Source organism: Thrips palmi, unplaced genomic scaffold (genome assembly GCF_012932325.1).
Source record: "Thrips palmi isolate BJ-2018 unplaced genomic scaffold, TpBJ-2018v1 HiC_scaffold_8, whole genome shotgun sequence".
Classification (NCBI taxonomy): domain Eukaryota; kingdom Metazoa; phylum Arthropoda; class Insecta; order Thysanoptera; family Thripidae; genus Thrips; species Thrips palmi.
This window is the reverse complement of record NW_023144635.1, coordinates 11,673,780-11,689,860: the sequence shown is the minus strand read 5'-3', so window position 1 is coordinate 11,689,860 and position 16,081 is coordinate 11,673,780. Positions and strand designations below refer to the sequence as shown.

The 16,081-nt window shown below is 61.3% G+C and overlaps 1 protein-coding gene across 1 annotated transcript in view; it reads left to right on the top strand.

Moving 5' to 3' along the window:
* Window positions 1-16,081, top strand: part of LOC117653234 — a 41,601-nt gene that overhangs the window by 9,876 nt on the left and 15,644 nt on the right. Inside the window, exons 2-4 of the mRNA XM_034398763.1 lie at window positions 1,702-1,861; window positions 9,758-9,899; window positions 15,654-15,739. Of these exons, the coding sequence (XP_034254654.1) occupies window positions 1,787-1,861; window positions 9,758-9,899; window positions 15,654-15,739 (303 nt within the window). The 5' untranslated portion in view covers window positions 1,702-1,786. The remainder of the gene's footprint in view (window positions 1-1,701; window positions 1,862-9,757; window positions 9,900-15,653; window positions 15,740-16,081) is intronic.

The window sequence follows — 16,081 nt, the reverse complement described above, 5'->3', positions numbered from 1 at the left end:
GCGAAGGCGGCTGTTGTTTGGACACGATGTGGCACATTATGCCCCCCGCCCCCAATGGGCCACACACTGGCAGAATACTGGCAGTGCACGCCCCTCAGCGTATCAAAGTTTAGCGCTGTACTTCCCGGTAAAGTAGTGTTCGTGATTGGGCGGGCGGCGACGCCATGGCGCGCCCGACGTCTTTGCCGGCCGGGCGGCCGCCCAGCCCGCCCAAACGCTCGTCGGGCGGGGCGGCCGCCCGGCCCGAGATTTCAGTCCGGGCGGCCGGTTACCCGTGCGCCCGACCGGCGTTTAGCCACCTAGATGGCAGCACCTCTCGGGTCTAGCACAAGGCGAGGGGGTGAGGTGCGGGTGGAGGAGGCCGTTTAGGCGCGAACCGGAGTCGAACCGGAGACACCTTCGGCTGTTCGGTTTTAGAGTGTCCGAAGCTCGCCGGGGTGCGGCGCTGCAGTCTGCTTTCCGTCGGGCGGTGACCGCCCGCCCAATCTCGATCACTACGGTAAAGCCGACCAAGCGTGTCCAGGCCCAGACGCGCAAAGGCGCCCCGGCCGGCCTGGCCGACACGAAAAAAGCCAACAAAAACAACACCGGCGGCGGCAGAATCGCAATGAGAAGTTAGTGTGTTCACAAGTCTAATGAAACCATTACCGGGAAACAATGTCTTCCCTTTCCTCGCCGTCCCCTCCCCTCCCCGCGCGCCACCCCCTGCCGCTTGTAATGAAGCTTCACTCCTGCGAAAAGGAGGCCGATTGGCCATCGGCGGCTGGTTTTCCATTCGGGCCGCTGGGGAAATCAGAGCCCCAGAGCCGCCGTCCTGGACTGCGGCCTGCCCGACCCGCCCGGCCTGCCCACACGACCGGATGTAGGCTCGCGTGGGGGAAGAGGGGGGGGGGCGTGTTTAGCCAGCCCAGCAGCAGCACGCGCTCCGGACAGACAGGCCCGACTTCCCCACGTCTATCTCCCTCTCCCCCGCAGGCGTCCCCCGGGCACTTTGGCAGCACTTGGACGATGACTTCCATGACTTCGGCGACGCTCGTGTGTGTGTGTTTGGAGCAAGTTCCGCACATTGCGGAGGTTGGGGTCGGGGCGACGGGGCGGCGATGGCGGCAAGGCGGTGCCCCTGGGGTCCTCGACGGCACAGCGTTGCACAGCGTCGGCACAGCGTCGCCCTGTGCCCTGTCGACGCGGTGGAAGCGGTGGAGGTAGGTGGAGGCGGTGGAGGCGGTGGAGGCGGTGGAGGCGGTGGAGGCGGTGGAGGCGGTGGAGGCGGTGGAGGCGGTGGAGGCTCCGCAACAGCTGGCCGCGGGGCGCCCATGCCCCGGGACGGCCCGGGACGGCGGTAGGCCGGGAAGGCCGGGATGTCCCACCGCCGCCACGGCCTCGGCGTGCCTCGGCGTGCCTCGGCCACGTCAGTGCTGTCCCCGCTGTTTGAGTCATCCGTCAGTGTCAGGACGGCGGGCTGTGTGCCGCCACGCCGCCTGGGCCGCCCGGGCGAGTGGCTGTGCATGGCGTCCTCGCGCACGGCCTGCACGGCGCGCACGGCGCGCACTCGCCCCGTCCGCGCACCCTGCGGCCTGCGGCCTGCGGCACCCTGATTGCTGCAGCGCGGCCGTCTGGCGTGGCGGGCCCATTCCAGGCGGCCCATTCCCGCCGCCACGCGATCCATCAAGAAGGCACTGATGTTGTTGTTGTTGTTGGCAGGCCCTGCTGGCGTTGGCGGTGGTTGGCGGACGTTTGCGGCGGTCCGCGGTGCGTTCGTGGGCCATGCGGTGCGACCCCGCGGGCCATGGCGCTGCTGGAATCGTGCTGCTGCTGGCGCTCCGTGCGCAGGGGCAGCTACGCCAGCGCCATCTACACCATGGTGAGTGTCCGAGTGTCCGTGGTGGCCGTGGTGGCTGTGTCTGCGGTGGCCGTGGAGGCCGTGCTGACGGCGGACACGTGTCACGCGGCCACCATGAGCGGCGGCGCGCGGCGGGGGTTCCCCAGGGCTCCCCGACGACCCCTTCCCCCTTTTGACAGCCCCGCCCCTTTCCGTAATGCCTTCCGGGTTCCGGTGACCCTGCCTGCCAGCCCTGCCGGGGCGGCTATTCGATTCCCCCGGGGATGAAGCCCCTGGGGGGTCCTCAGGGACTCGGCAGAGGGATGGGGTCACTGTGGCGACGCGGCACACTTCGTCCTGGTTTTCCTATCTCAGCTCCAGCCACGCACGCGCGCGCGCTCTATGTCATCCACGCACCTTTTCCACGTTTTTTTCCCAACATATCTTCTCGAAATTATACGTAATACCACGATAAAAATTTACCGCACGCATTACGTACACAGGATAGCGGCTCCCATCTGACCTCTAAACATAACATAACTTGAAGCGTCCGCTGTCACGCCGGACTCGCGCCACAGACTCCATCGCTCATCCCAGCGGGCACCGCGTGTCCTTCCGCCGCTAGCGGTAGCTACCCCGCAGGGCTGCAGGGCCCTGGAGAGATGCTGCGTGAATTTATAGGCCCACTTCCGCCGCGTGAGGGGGGAGGGGGAGGCAGAAGGGGGGGGGGCACGCCGATGGAGTACGTCAAGTGGCTGCGGCCGCTGCGGCGCGGCGTGTCCACCGCTCGGCCGCACGCTCGCCCGCCCTGCTCACCTGTAATTAATCACTCTCTGCGCACAAAAGGTATTCAGAGAAACCGAAATAAAAACAAGCAGATGATGAAAATTTAAGGTAGTAGTAGCACAACATAAAAGTGAACTTAAAGTTATGAAACTTTCAGAGAATATGCATTGAACCCTTCTGAATCTAGATCCGTCAAGAAAAGGGACAGTCACCGTCGAAAATATTGAGCAATAAGTAATTGAAATTAGCATTGGCCTTATGAGGTTGAGGTTATGTTGCCCATCGGTGCGCCCCGTATGTTGAATTATTTATTACTTGAAGTGAAGTTCAATCTTCAAGTTTTTTGTTCAAAGGTGCATTAATACACTCTGTATCTGCTTATTCAAAGAAAACGGGTCGTTTCCGTCCTCGTTTCGAAAATAATCAACATAATGCGTCATTTAGCAGACAGGACCAGAGTCAAGTGCACAACTAACATCACTTTTTAAATTCATTGCGCCCTAAAAGGAAACTATAGAGGCATTTTAATGTCTTTTCCGAAAGTTTAAACATTAATTCAAGACAAAGAAATTTTTTTCACTCTCAAAATACCGTTTTTAAACTTTTGACTCTCGCTTGACTTGTGTTGGAGCGCTACTACTACCTTAAGTGAAAGAGGGCACCCCGGCGAACCGGCCCTCCTCCCTCCTGGGGTGGTTTGGAACCGCTATGATAGAGCGACTCAAAATGTATGGATGCTGGGGTTCGATCGTCTGACCCGGGTGTCGGTTACAGACGCCTTTCCTCACTCAGCCACCATGGCCCATGGACTGAGATGGCTGAACGGGTTCAAACCGCAGTGGGAAAGCCAGTCGAAAAACGAAAACATTTCTCAGGTATCGATCGCCGGACCCTAGGGTGCACCGATGGAGAACCGATGATGCCGCTCTGCTCTTGACCTCCAGGGATCACATGCTACAGGCGAGAAGCGGAGCACCAAGTTCGTTCGGTTTGAAGACATCGGAAAAGACATTAAGAAAGAAAGTACGGGGAGTCGATGCAGGTGCCACTCCACTCCACCGCCTCGCTCGAATTCGGCGCGCGCCAGTGTAGGTGACCCTGTGATTTACACCCCCACTCCCCCTCGCCCAGCCGATGGCCGTCAGGTAATGAGGGTGTGATTACGCGGCGAGCCACTAGCCAGCCAGCCAGCCAGCCACCCACCCACGTGGCACTCCGTCACTGATTGGCTTTCAGGGCTAAATGGCCGCTACCCGGCGTGGTCCGTGCGGTGATAATGACGGCTGATTCTCCGTGCCGCGTTCCACGCTCCACAAACACACTCACACACACGCACGCGACCCTGCCTCACGCATCATTTCACCGCACATAATTTTCCCAGCATGAGAAAAAAGGTCCCCCCTTCCGCATCATTTTTTTTTCTTCTCCCCTGCGAGCACCGCGCCGATTCCTGCCCGTTTTGTTCCCGAGTTTTTCATTTCGTTATCGCGGTCGCGCTTCCTGGCCGACTTTTCCCTTCGCTCGGCTGCTTTCCGCCCCGGCCGAGGCCCTCGCGCCGAGCCTCGCGCCCTCGCGGCGAAGGCCGAGTTTTCTCTGGAGGGCCTGGGCACGCCGCGCCAGCCGCGCCGACGGCAGCCAGTCAAAAGGCCGCCAAAATGGCAGCCAGTCGCCAGTCGAAAGGCCGCCAAAATGGCAGCCAATCAAAAGGCCGCCAAAAAGGCAGCCAATTGAAAGGCCGCCAAAAAGGCAGCCAGTCGAAAGGCCGCCAAAAAGGCAGCCAGTCAAAAGGCCGCCAAAATGGCAGCCAGTCGAAAGGCCGCCAAAATGGCAGCCAATCAAAAGGCCGCCAAACAGGCAGCCAGTCGAAAGGCCGCCAAAAAGGCAGCCAATCAAAAGGCCGCCAAAAAGGCAGCCAATTGAAAGGCCGCCAAAAAGGCAGCCAGTCGAAAGGGCGCCAAAAAGGCAGCCAGTCGAAAGGGCGCCAAAAAGGCAGCCAGTCGAAAGGCCGCCAAAAAGGCAGCCAGTCGAAAGGGCGCCAAAAAGGCAGCCAGTCGAGAGGCCGCCGAACAGGCAGCCAGTCGAGAGGCAACCAAAAAGGCAGCCAGTCAAAAAGCCACGAAAAAGGCAGCAGCCAGTCAAGAGGCGGCCAAAAAGGCAGCCGGAACTGGAAAGGCGCGCCAAATTCGATTCGATCGCTCGCGCCGTCGTCGCGTCCGCGTCGAAGCGGCGACAGACTCGTGCGGTCAGGCGGGGCGGGCGGTGCGTCGCGCAAACTCGACGCCGACGACGCGACGCTAAGTGAATTAGGAGCGTCGCGAGGCTGCCAGCCTGCCAGGTCGCCGGGGCGGCTCGGTGGTGCGCGCGACGCGCCGGTGGGGCCAAGGGCGCCGGACGTGGGGTGCGGGGGGGGCGACTTGACCCCCCCAAAATCTGGTGGGGGGGGCATCGCCCCCCCCACTTTCAGACACAAAAGTGCCATTTTGAGCTCGAAATAGAGAAAAAAATATAGCAAAGTCGCAAATTCTTTGATTTTTGGCTTCTTGCTCGCTTCGCTCGCAGGTTTTCTTAATTTTCCTCCATTATTTTGCCGTTTGGCTCGCTTCGCCCACCAATAAAGCGTGTGATTCTGCTCTAAAAATGGCAAAAGTTGTGTTTAAGTCTAGAATTGTATGAATTTTCGCTTTAAGCTCGCTTCGCTCGCTGGATTTGGAACACTTTTAGAGAAGTCTCAACCGTATTGGGTGTTGCCCCTTAACGGTAGGCAACCCAACAATTTTTCATAAAAATTTCGCCCCCCCCACCAGAAAGTACTTCCGGCGGCCCTGGGTGGGGCCCTCGCTGGCACCGCCACGCCGCCACGCCGCCAAGCCCCCTATCCCTCGACGGCGGCCTCAGTGCGACACGCCTACCGCCCCGGTGCTCCCCGCCTAGGTCGGCCCGGCCGGCGCTGCCAACTACACTGTCGGAAAAGTGAAATCCTCCCTAATTGAGTCAGCCTGTCCGTGGATCCCTCCGGGGGAGGGGGTGCGCTCGGCACCGCTTTTGTCTTTGAGGAGGGGCTGCTGCGGATTCGACCGCACCTGCGGCGAACGGGGGCGGCCTTGGCGTCCCAACTAGCGTACATTAACCGGGAAACCGGGAATCCGGGAATCCGAAATGGGTATGGAAATGACACGCTGAGGGCGGTGCGTCGCATTCTGTCCAAACAAGAAAAAAATACAAGTTTTTAATTATTTCTTTTACCGGAACCGGAAGTTGGTGGCGCTGGGAAAGAAGCCTTTCCACCGGCGGCTTCAACTCGATGGAGGCGAGGCGGCTCCGCGGTTCTCCTCGCGAGTCAGTAAATAGCGGAGCCGAAATTAGTTCCTTTGGCCAGCCGGATCCCGGCAGTCAATTATCAATGCGAGAGAGGCGGGACGACCGGGACGGCCGGGACCGCCGGGAGCAAGACTTCTTAATAAGGTTATCTCTTTAAAGGCGTGGCGCCTTCGAGATGTCCGTAGAAAGCAGCAGCCACGTCCTATCGTGTCCCTTCTCCCTCCGAGTAAAGTCCACTGTATCTTTGAGGGAGAAAAATCCAGAAAAAAATGAGAAATGTCAATTTTTTTTAGAATCATTTTTAAAACTTTTTTTAAGTCTCGTCATTTTTGCTGTTTCGAAGCGCCGTTTAGAAAGAGCCCGCAGCCGCGTTCCGTTGCCTCGCTATCACACCACCCTGCCGCCCTGCTCCTGCCCGCCTTCAACGAGTCCGTCAGGCTCCAGTTGCCTGCCAGCCTCGGCCAGCCTGCGGTCATTACGGCCGCCACTTTGTCGCCGGCCTCCTCGGGGCGTCGTCGTGGTCCTTCCGCGGTCCTTCTTCGCGCCGCACATCGACGCCATCATTCTGGGGGCGTTGCCGCCGCGTTGTGTTGATGTACCGGTCGGGTACACTGCAGACGCTTCCAAAACCGCCCGAGCAGCGCCAAACGTCGCCCAAACGCACACATGACAACGGCGGCCCCCTCCAGTGCCCGCGGTTTTTACCGCCACCATTCCAGCCGCCGCCGCCGAGGCCGCGACCCACCTCCAGGCATCCTCCAGGCAGCCAGCCGAGCCGTCGCCACCGGTTTATGCCCGGCGCGGCGCACTGCGTCCTGGAGCGCCTGGAACGTCCTGGAATTATCCGGGGGATTATGGCCCCGGAGACGCGGCGACGCGGGCCGGGCGGCGGGCGGAGCGCCGGGGCCGCGAGTGTTGACGACGCTCATCTGGGTCTTGGAGGCGAGTAGAGGCGACTCGGTCCAGATGAAGTTTATTCGTTTACGGCCGCGACCCGGACCGCGGCCTCTCGCCTGGCACGGACACAGCGACACAGCGAGCGCGCGACGGGCTGGCCAACTGTGCGAAACTTACACAGTGAGGCATGGCGGTTGAATAAATTATCCAGGTGAGTGGTCACTGAAGAGCGAAGTTCTAAAAAACACGTTACCTCTGGTATGGTCGTGGCCTGGTGGTTTGGTTAGGGAAGGTTAGGTAAGGTTAGCAGTCTTTTTCGTGGTTCAAGGACGTCTGCTGGGTGTGCGTCTCACACGCGCGGCGGTCGTTCTTGCGAGAAAGCGTCAGCGAGCTGTAAATAAGGGCCGCGCTCCGCGTTTCAAAAAACTGAAAAAGGCAAAACAAACAACAAAAAAGAAACGGTGTTTCTGACGTCCGCGACCAATATAGATGCGGGCGCTGGTCGTTCCGGCAGAGTGGTCAAAGCCCGCCCCTCCCGCCCAGGGCCGCCAGGGCCGCCGCGCCACCAGCGCCCGCCCGAGTGGTATCATGCCGCGCTGAAGCGGGCTGAAGTGGGTTGCGGGACCGACTGGGACGGACGGACGGACGGACGGACGGACAGACGGACGGACGGACGGACGGACAGACAGACGGACGGACGGACAGACGGACGGCCCTCGGCCGCTGGTCGTTAACCACAGCCCCACTGGTGCAAACTCTGCGGCGGAGCGGCGGACTAGTACCTGTCCGGACAGTAGTACTCCACCCCAGTCAGCCGCGACGGCTACAGCGAGTTTGGTGCCCTGCCAATGTGGAGTGGAGCAACGTTGGTTTTTTATTTTTAGGGGTTCCGACGAAGGAGGACCCCTATTGCCCGGGGCCGCTCAGAATTCTTCTTCTACGGACCCCCCAGGATGGACATTTCGCTCCCGCCATATTAATCCTTTTCATAATACAATAAAAAGTTCAGAAAATCTTAAAAATTTATCGTGGAAATTTTCCGTAAACGACTAAAACATAAATTTGCAACAATCAAGCACCCTTATCCGTTCACATTTTCCAGAAACGTTTCGAAGAAAAAATGTGCCACTCCTCAAAACTAAACTTCCTGCCTCATCAAAGTGACAAAAACTAATCACTGTTCTAAGAAAATAATAAAAACATGAAGAAAAATTCTCGATGAAAACGTCCCACTGCCATTATACCAACTGTCAAAATTTAAAGTCCATGATAAAAAGAAATTAAAACGCCGTAAAATTCACAAATGCCAATGTTCACTCATTGTACACTGATAAAACATTTACACATAATTCAAATCTGTCATTAGTAAAAACTTCACAGCAGAAAAGACAGAATAAATAGATTTTTTTCTCTGTCGTAAAAAAGAGAAGGAAGAGGGAGTTATTCATGGGCGAGTTTGACGCGGTGAACAATTACGTTGGTGGCCGCCCCACCCACGCCTCGCCCCGCCCCGCCCCGCCACAGTGGAGATGACGCGGCGAGAAGGGGTCGCCAGGACAACACATAGATCCCGCTTGCGTTTTTTTTATCTCAGCAGCGAGGAGGGCCTCGCGACGGACGCAGTGCGGCTGGACGGCAGAGACTCCAATCGGGTAACGAAGTGGGCGAAAAACATACCCGCACGGCAGCGGCGCGAGATCCAGACTCAACCCGCCCCGCCCCGCAACGCGCATACCCGACCCGACCCGACCCGCCCCGGGCGGCCTAGCCCGCTCGAGACTCTGCGGGTGACGGTAGCCCGCAAGTCTGGCGATGCCCGCACGCCGCCTCGCCCCTGCAGGTAGGCAAGAAAGGTCGCTTGCCTGCGTTGCGGGCTGCCTATTTTCGGGCTGTGCGGGTAAGTGCGGGTGTCGACGCTCGCCGACCGCTTCCTCGGCGTTCGGCTCCGGCCCAGCTTCCCCCACCACAAGCGCACCGGCCAACGCTCGGCCAACATACCCGCACTTCGTTACCCGTTTGGAGTCTCTGCTGGACGGCCTGGACGGCCTGGACGGCCTGGACGGCCGGGACGGGCGAGAGGCTTCCCCCTCCCCTCCCCTAGAAAACCCATATGTTGCGATGTTGCCGGTTGTGGTCGCATTTTGGAATGAATGGCGCGACCAATGACGCGCGTGGGCCGAACGGGGAAATAGGGCGTGGTGGGCACGCGTGCGTGACACGAGTGTGTCGGTCCGTCTGCCCGCCTGTCTGTCTGTCTGTCTGCCTGCCTGCCTGTCTGCCTGCCCGTCCGTCCGCCCGCCTGTGTGCGACCATCCCGGAGGACCTCCATCTTCGAGCAGCTTCCTCGACGGGCGATATCAATCCTCCCCGATCTCCTGATCTCCCAGCGCTCGGCGTCGAGCGTCGCGCAGGCCGAGCGGGGAACGTCCATCGTCCACGGGGAGGGCCTCGGCCTCCGAGACGCCCCGGTGCCTCGGCCCTGCCTGCAGCTGTGCGCAAATGAACACGAACGAACAGGACTCGCTGCCGGGGCACAGTGGGCCAGAAGACCGGTGGAGGCGGCCAAAACTCTAGACGTGTTTTGATCTCCAGAGTCGCTGAACAGGACTCGAACCGAGCGTGTGACCCCACCAATTGATTCCTCGTTCGGAGAGCAATCCATTGGTGGGGTCACACGTTCGGTTCGAGGCCTATTTAGCGACTCTGGAGCTCAAAACGCGTTTAGAGTTTTGGCCGCCTCCACCGGTCTTCTGGCCCACTGTGCAACACTCGCTCGCTGCCGGGGAGGAGGGAGGGCGCCCGCCGTCACGAGGCTGGGCCAGCCCGGCGACCAGGCCTGGCGAGCGGGTGGCCTACCCCCGACTCGGCGGGCGCTCTGGTGCAGCAGGGTGGCCTGTGGCCTCGGCCAACAAATGATCGGTTTTCTTGTCTGCGCAGGTGTACTTCTCGCTGACGACGCTGGTGGTGGGCTGCTACCTGTACGAGGAGCAGGTGGTGATGACGGCCACCAACTCGACGCGGTCTGGGGGCTCGGGCGGCACCACCGTCAGCCTGCTGCAGCCGGACGCCGCGTCCGAGGGTGAGTGTCCCCGCGCCGCGCCGCGCCGTTTCGCGTCCCGCAGCCATCCCTCTTCAATTTGTCACGCGCTCGGGTAATTACGGCTGGCTTTAGGGCGGGGAGCGAAAAAGGCGCTGGTGGGATTTGAACCCGCGCCGCTGCCTCTGCCGCTGACGAGGGTCGAGATAAGTCTGCGTGCGGCGCTATCGCGGTACTGGACCGGCGTGCTGCGCGCCGCCCTTCTTGTTGTCCTGCAGGACGGATGCGCGGCGGCGGAAGGCACGCCGGCACGCCGCGGTCCTCTTTCATGGCGGGGAGGGCACCTTCTTTGTTTCTCCCGTTCCGCCAGCGCGGCGCGGCGCGCGGAGCCTGTGCGGCGCGGTGGAGGTCGACCCGCCCTATCCTCGTCTCGATCCCGGTGGCGGCGGCGACGGCGCCGTCGTGTGTTTTCGCAGGATAACGAGGTCAATTTCAGTTCGGGGCGCGCGCTTCGCATCGCTTCGCATCGCTTCGCGTCGGCGTCCCGCGGCGCCCGCCGTTGCCGCCGCCGTCGTCGTCCCTCGCAACGTTGCAAAAACGCGCACGACTAGTGCGTCATCCGGGTCGCCTCCGCGCGGCCCAGGGAGATGCGCGACCCAGTGAAGCGCTCGCTACCCCCCCCCCCGGGCCCCGGGTGCACATTACGGCTTTCTTCCGGAAGCTGCAACAAAGTCTGACAAAGTGGCCGCGGCGGTTGGGATGGCCCAGGGCGCTGGGCGCAGGGCGGGCAGACTGATTCTGAGAGTCCATTTGTCGCTCCGTCTCTCTCACGCCGCCCGTTAGCCTGCGTCGCCTGCGTTGCTGCATGTCCGCGCCGCTCGGTCCGCCCGCTCGGACCTCACTGCACCCGACGGCGGAACGGCAAGCCAAGCGCCCGTTCGGTTCGAGATGTCACGAGATGGCGAGATCTCGATCCGCGGCGCGCTCGTCGCCCTGCACTCCAAGAGCCTCATTCGCCAGGCCACTCGGCCCGCTCCGCCGGCGGGCCTGCCCCTCGTGCCTGCAAGCTGTGCGCACTGCTGCAGCAGCCTGCTGCGTGGCCCGGCACGGCCGCCCCGCCCCGCCCCGCCCGCCTCGACCCTGCTCCGGATCGCTCCAATTCATCATAAAGTTTTAACCGTGCCGACGGAAGCAGATTTTCTTGGCTCGCGTGCTGCACGGCGCGGCTGCACGGCGGGGAAAGGCTGCACGGCTGCACCGCGGGGAAGGAGGGGGGAGGGGGCGTTAATGCCCGGCCATAATCAACACGTGGAGTCCGCTTCTTGCCGCCTCATCTGGGTCAGTGGCGCCGAGTGGGGCCCGGCCCAGCCCGGCCCAGCGGAGCCGGGGGGGATAATACTAATCGAGGAAACATTCACTGGCGTGTAAAGTGTCTGCTGTAAGCGCGCGCCGCCGCCTCCCACCCCGCGACGCGCCCTCTCACCCGGCAGTAGTTCCGGCTTGATGGCCTCGCGGCTGGAATCTAGGCCGGCCTGAGAGGCCGCGGAGGCCGTGGAGGCCGTGCTGCAGGTACACGGCGCGTCATTGGCGCGGCCGGCGATAATGGAGGGAGGCTGCGGCGCTGCGGCCGACGCCGGGCCTACACTGCATGCGCCGTGCCGGCCGAGCCGCCGCCGGACCCCCTGCCCCAGTTTTATGCCCGTCCTCAACACTTTGCCGCGCGCCTTAAGCCCTAAAGCGGAACAGCCCCTTAAGCTGAGCCTGGCTGAGCCTCGGCGCGGCCCTCGCCTCGCCGCCTTCGACAAGCCCATGGCCCCCACGGCCGCCACGCCGCATATCGAAATCGAAATTCCGTCACACACACAAACACACACGCACAGTGTCAAATTACGCGGCATGCACCGACCGTGTCATGTTCAGCCGGCGGCAACGGCATCATTTTTCCGCCCCCGCGGTTATTCTCGCACCCAGCGCGGGAAACGCGGGAAATGCGGGAAACGCGGGAAATGCGGTCGGCTCTGTAATGCGCTGCGGCTGGCTGCGCGGGACCGGCAATATGCGGGGCCCAATCTACAGCGAATGTAGTTTACGCACGGTGTTGGTGGGAGAGAGAGAGAGAGAGAGAGAGAGAGAGAGAGAGAGAGAGAGAGAGAGAGAGAGAGAGAGAGTGGGTGTGTGCGAGCGTGAGTTTGAGTGTGGGTATATGTGTGTTTGAGAGAGAGAGACAGAGATGGGAAAGTTGGAGGGAGCGCGGTGTACTGTACGTACACTGGGAGAGGGACAGGCTCGGGGCGGCTGTTTGGAAACAGACGGGACTGCCACCCCTTCCCCCCTTCCCCTTCGCCGCGCGGGACTCGGCGGCCGACGGGACAAGTTTAACTGGAAGGGAATCTGGCGCGCGAGCGCGGCGACGCGCCGGTGGCGCTGCAGGGCGTATTGCCGGAGAGGGAGCCGCCAAATTGACAACTGGAGCAGGGAAGCCGTGCGAACTCCACAGGATGCCACTGAACGCCACAGAACGCCGCAGAACGCCACAGAACGCCTCATAATACGACGCTGCCACGGGCAGAAGCAGACGCAGTCGATTCGGCACGCAGTTGCGGCGCACGCTGCAGCAGCCCTGGAGCCCTGGAGCCCTGGAGCCCTGGAGCCCTGGAGCCCTGGAGCCCTGGAGCCCTGGAGCCCTGGAGCCCTGGAGCCCTGGAGCCCTGGGCGGTGCTTCGGCAAGTCGGGAGAGAGAACCAACCCCTTGAGAGTGAGCCAGCGGGCAGAGCGGGGCGGGGAGGGGGAGGCTGAGGCTACAAGGAGCTCGAGATAAGCAGCAGGCCGCCTAAATGCACCGTCAGGGCCCCGGCAGCGAGACGAAGTGCAGCGCGGATGAGAGGGACGCGATGCGCACACTTCCCCAGGGAAGTCGCACAATTTAATCCTCTCATACAAAAAAGTTCCGCCAAGGCAAGCTTAGCAAAGCGGTCTTGCCGTGGACCGGCAGGGGAGGCCGCGCAGAGGGGGGGCAAGAAGGGTGGGGGTGGCTGTGAGGAGTGGGGACTGGCTCGGCGAGGCGGCGAGGCGTGGCGGCGCAGGACGACGACAGACGACGACCAACACGACCATGCAGTCCCCTCCGAGCGCGCTGAATGGATGGATGGGTGGATGGATGGGATGGGATGAGTGGGATCGTATGCAGAGCTAGAAGCGGTAGCAAGACCGCTTAAAAAATGAGCTCAACTTTACGGACGGTCATTGTCGATTGAGTGCCGGCGATGAATTTCTGCGAGTGCCGTCGGAATTCGGTGAAAACTCTTAGAAAGTTATTTGCAGTACAGGCTCCAGTCGATGTGCCCGAAATGGTTTTTCCGAGAGTTGTTCCCAGCGGTTCCGGGCCACGTCGACGTCGGACGTAGCCGTGTCGCTCTTTTTCTCTTTTTTCTCCGAGGCGGGGGGATGATTGTACCCAGCCGTGCCGAAATAGGTTACGAGGTTTACGAACCAACGGACCTGGCGCGCATCTGTGGACACACACGTAAACGGGAACTTGCGGCCGAAACTTTGCGCTCTCTCACACACACGCACACGGACACATTGGTCGTACACATACACGCGCAGACACACACTCACGCCGAGTTGGCCGTGGGAGGGGGGGGGGCCGTGCCGTGCTGGCCGAGAGACTCCCCGACGTTCGCGCGAGTTTGTTTGTGCATGCCGTCTTGCCGCCGGTCTTGCCGCGCATGTGTGTCTGGTCCGGTCCGTCGCTCTGTCTCTGTCGCACCCATGGGGCGGCCCGCAGGGGTGCGAGAGACACAGAGCGAGGAGCGCTGCGCTGCCGCGGCGGTCCCACGGCGGGCCGGCTGCAAGTTATCTCCCCGGCGAGGCGAGGCGCTCCAGCCCGCTGCCGTCGGGTACCGTCGGGGTGCGCTCTGGGTTATACAGTTGCATGCCTCGTCCCGCCCCGCCCCGCCCCGCCCCGCCCCGCCCCGCCCCGCCCCGCCCCGCCCCGCCTCTCGCTCTGGCGCACAGCAGCGCAGGCGGCGCGGCATCCCGGGCTGCAGGATAACGCATACCGGCGGAGCAATGCCAGAGCGGGCCGGGCCGGGCACAGTGTGCCAGGCTGCCAGGCTGTGCGCACAGTCGGGGGGGCTCGCCTCGCCGGCAATCTAATGAGAGGCGATGAGAATGTTGTCGTGGGTCGTCCCGCCGTCCCGCAGCGCCACGCAGGGCTGCGCTGCACAGTGGGCCAGAAGACCGGTGGAGGCGGCCAAAACTCTAGACGCGTTTTGAGCTCCAGAGTCGCTAAACGTGACTCGAACCAAGCGTGTGACCCCACCAATGGATTGCTCTCCGAACGAGGAATCCATTGGTGGGCTCACACGTTCGGTTCGAGTCCTGCTTAGCGACTCTGGAGCTTAACACATTCACGACCGTCCGGGAACACGCGTTCCCGTACGGGAAAAAGTCCAGACGACCATCCGGGAACACCGTTCCCGGACAAATCCGATTTTCCGATTTCACCTCACAGAATTGTCACGATCATGAGACATATTTTTTTGGAACCGCCTCAACGAAAGACGCAAGTTACTTTTTGAACGGACCTCGTACGATGAATTTGGTACGGGTACATGATTCCCGGACGGTCGTCAGAGACATGTCCAGTCCGGGAACACCGTTCCCGTACGTAAAAGCGGCCCAGCAAGCTAAATGAGGGTATTTTCGGAATCAGCGGATCGAGCCCAGGCCATTCGCACACTTTTCGACTTGGTTTGAGCTGTTACAACCAACTCGATTTTGACACGGCCCGATTCTGCTGCATGTCAAGAAGGCCGCGTGGAAATCGGGTTGGTTGTAACATCTCAAAACAGGTCGAAAAGTGTGCGAATGGCCTGGGCTCGCTCCGCTGATTCCAAAAATACCTCATTTAGTTTGCTGGGCCGCTTTTACGTACGGGAGCGGTGTTCCCGGACTGGACATGTCTCTGACGACCGTCCGGGTACACGGTTCCCGGACTCAAAAACGGCCATACAAGCTTAAAACTGAGACTTCTTGCGTTTTCTTCCTTTTTTTTGAAAATAAAATGATTTTGGTACTCATTTTGATGGGGAACCGTGTTTCCGTACTGCGTTCCCGCATCTAGTGTCGTTGGCGTCCACAGGGGAACCCTGTACCCGGAATGGGCATGGCCCTCGCGACCGCCCGGGCGCGGGGTTCCCCGGGAATTTTTTTTTCGGCTGATTGGTTTTGTTATTGCATGATTCGTGCTTATATCTAGTCGCGAGGTCTGGGAGATGCATGGTTTGGTCAAAGCAGACTCCGGTCCTGAGCGGAAGTTTGCCCAAAACGAGTCCGGTCGTGAATGTGTTAAAACGCGTCTAGAGTTTTGGCCGCCTCCACCGGTCTTCTGGCCCACTGTGCGCTGCTGCCCTCCGCAACGGGGTACGATGGCCGACGATGGCCCCGGGGTCGGCGCGGTGCGGCCGGGCTGGCTGGCTGTTGGGGAAAGGGGGCGCGGGGGAAGGGGATTGATCCCTGCTCTCGGACAGCGTCTTCTCGGCACGCGTCCTACAAGGAGCGCTGTTGATTAAATTCACCGCCCCGCCGCCCCCGCCGGCAGGAGCCAGCAATCCCCCGGGACGCCTGGTACTCCGCCACGCGCCGGGCGTCCGGGAGTTCTGTCTCGTGATTTCCTCCTTTTTTTCCCCCGCTCCTCTTCGCGCAACCTGTTTAACGCCTGCTTTTGTTCACGACAGGATTAATTTAGCGAAACGGCTCGAAAAAAAAAAACGCTCTTGTTCTCTGTTCCAGCGGCCGTCGCCTTCAGCGTGGTGGTGCTGGTGTGCTCCACGTGCGGGCTGCTCAGCACCGTGCTGCTCCTCGTCGGCCTCCGACTGGTGAGTGTGTGTGTGTGCGTGCGTGTGTGCATGTGTGTGTGTGTGTGTGTGTGTCTGTGCGCGTGTGTGAGTGTGCCACGGGGGAGAATGGCGGTGGATTACGATCGGATGAGTGTAAGCGGCCAGCGGGGCCGGGATGTGTATGGCTGCTGATTTCGCCATGGACAGCGAGGCGGCGAGGCGCGAGGGGAGGCGGCCGAGTGTAATGCGAGGGGCCGGCCGAGGCAATTTGAGGAGGGCGAGGAGGGCGTCCGGGAGAGACCGGCGTCGGGGGGGTATTCTGCCGGCGCGCGCCCATGACGCTCCGCACGTTTGCCCGCCCCTGGCCCCCCCGACAAGAAC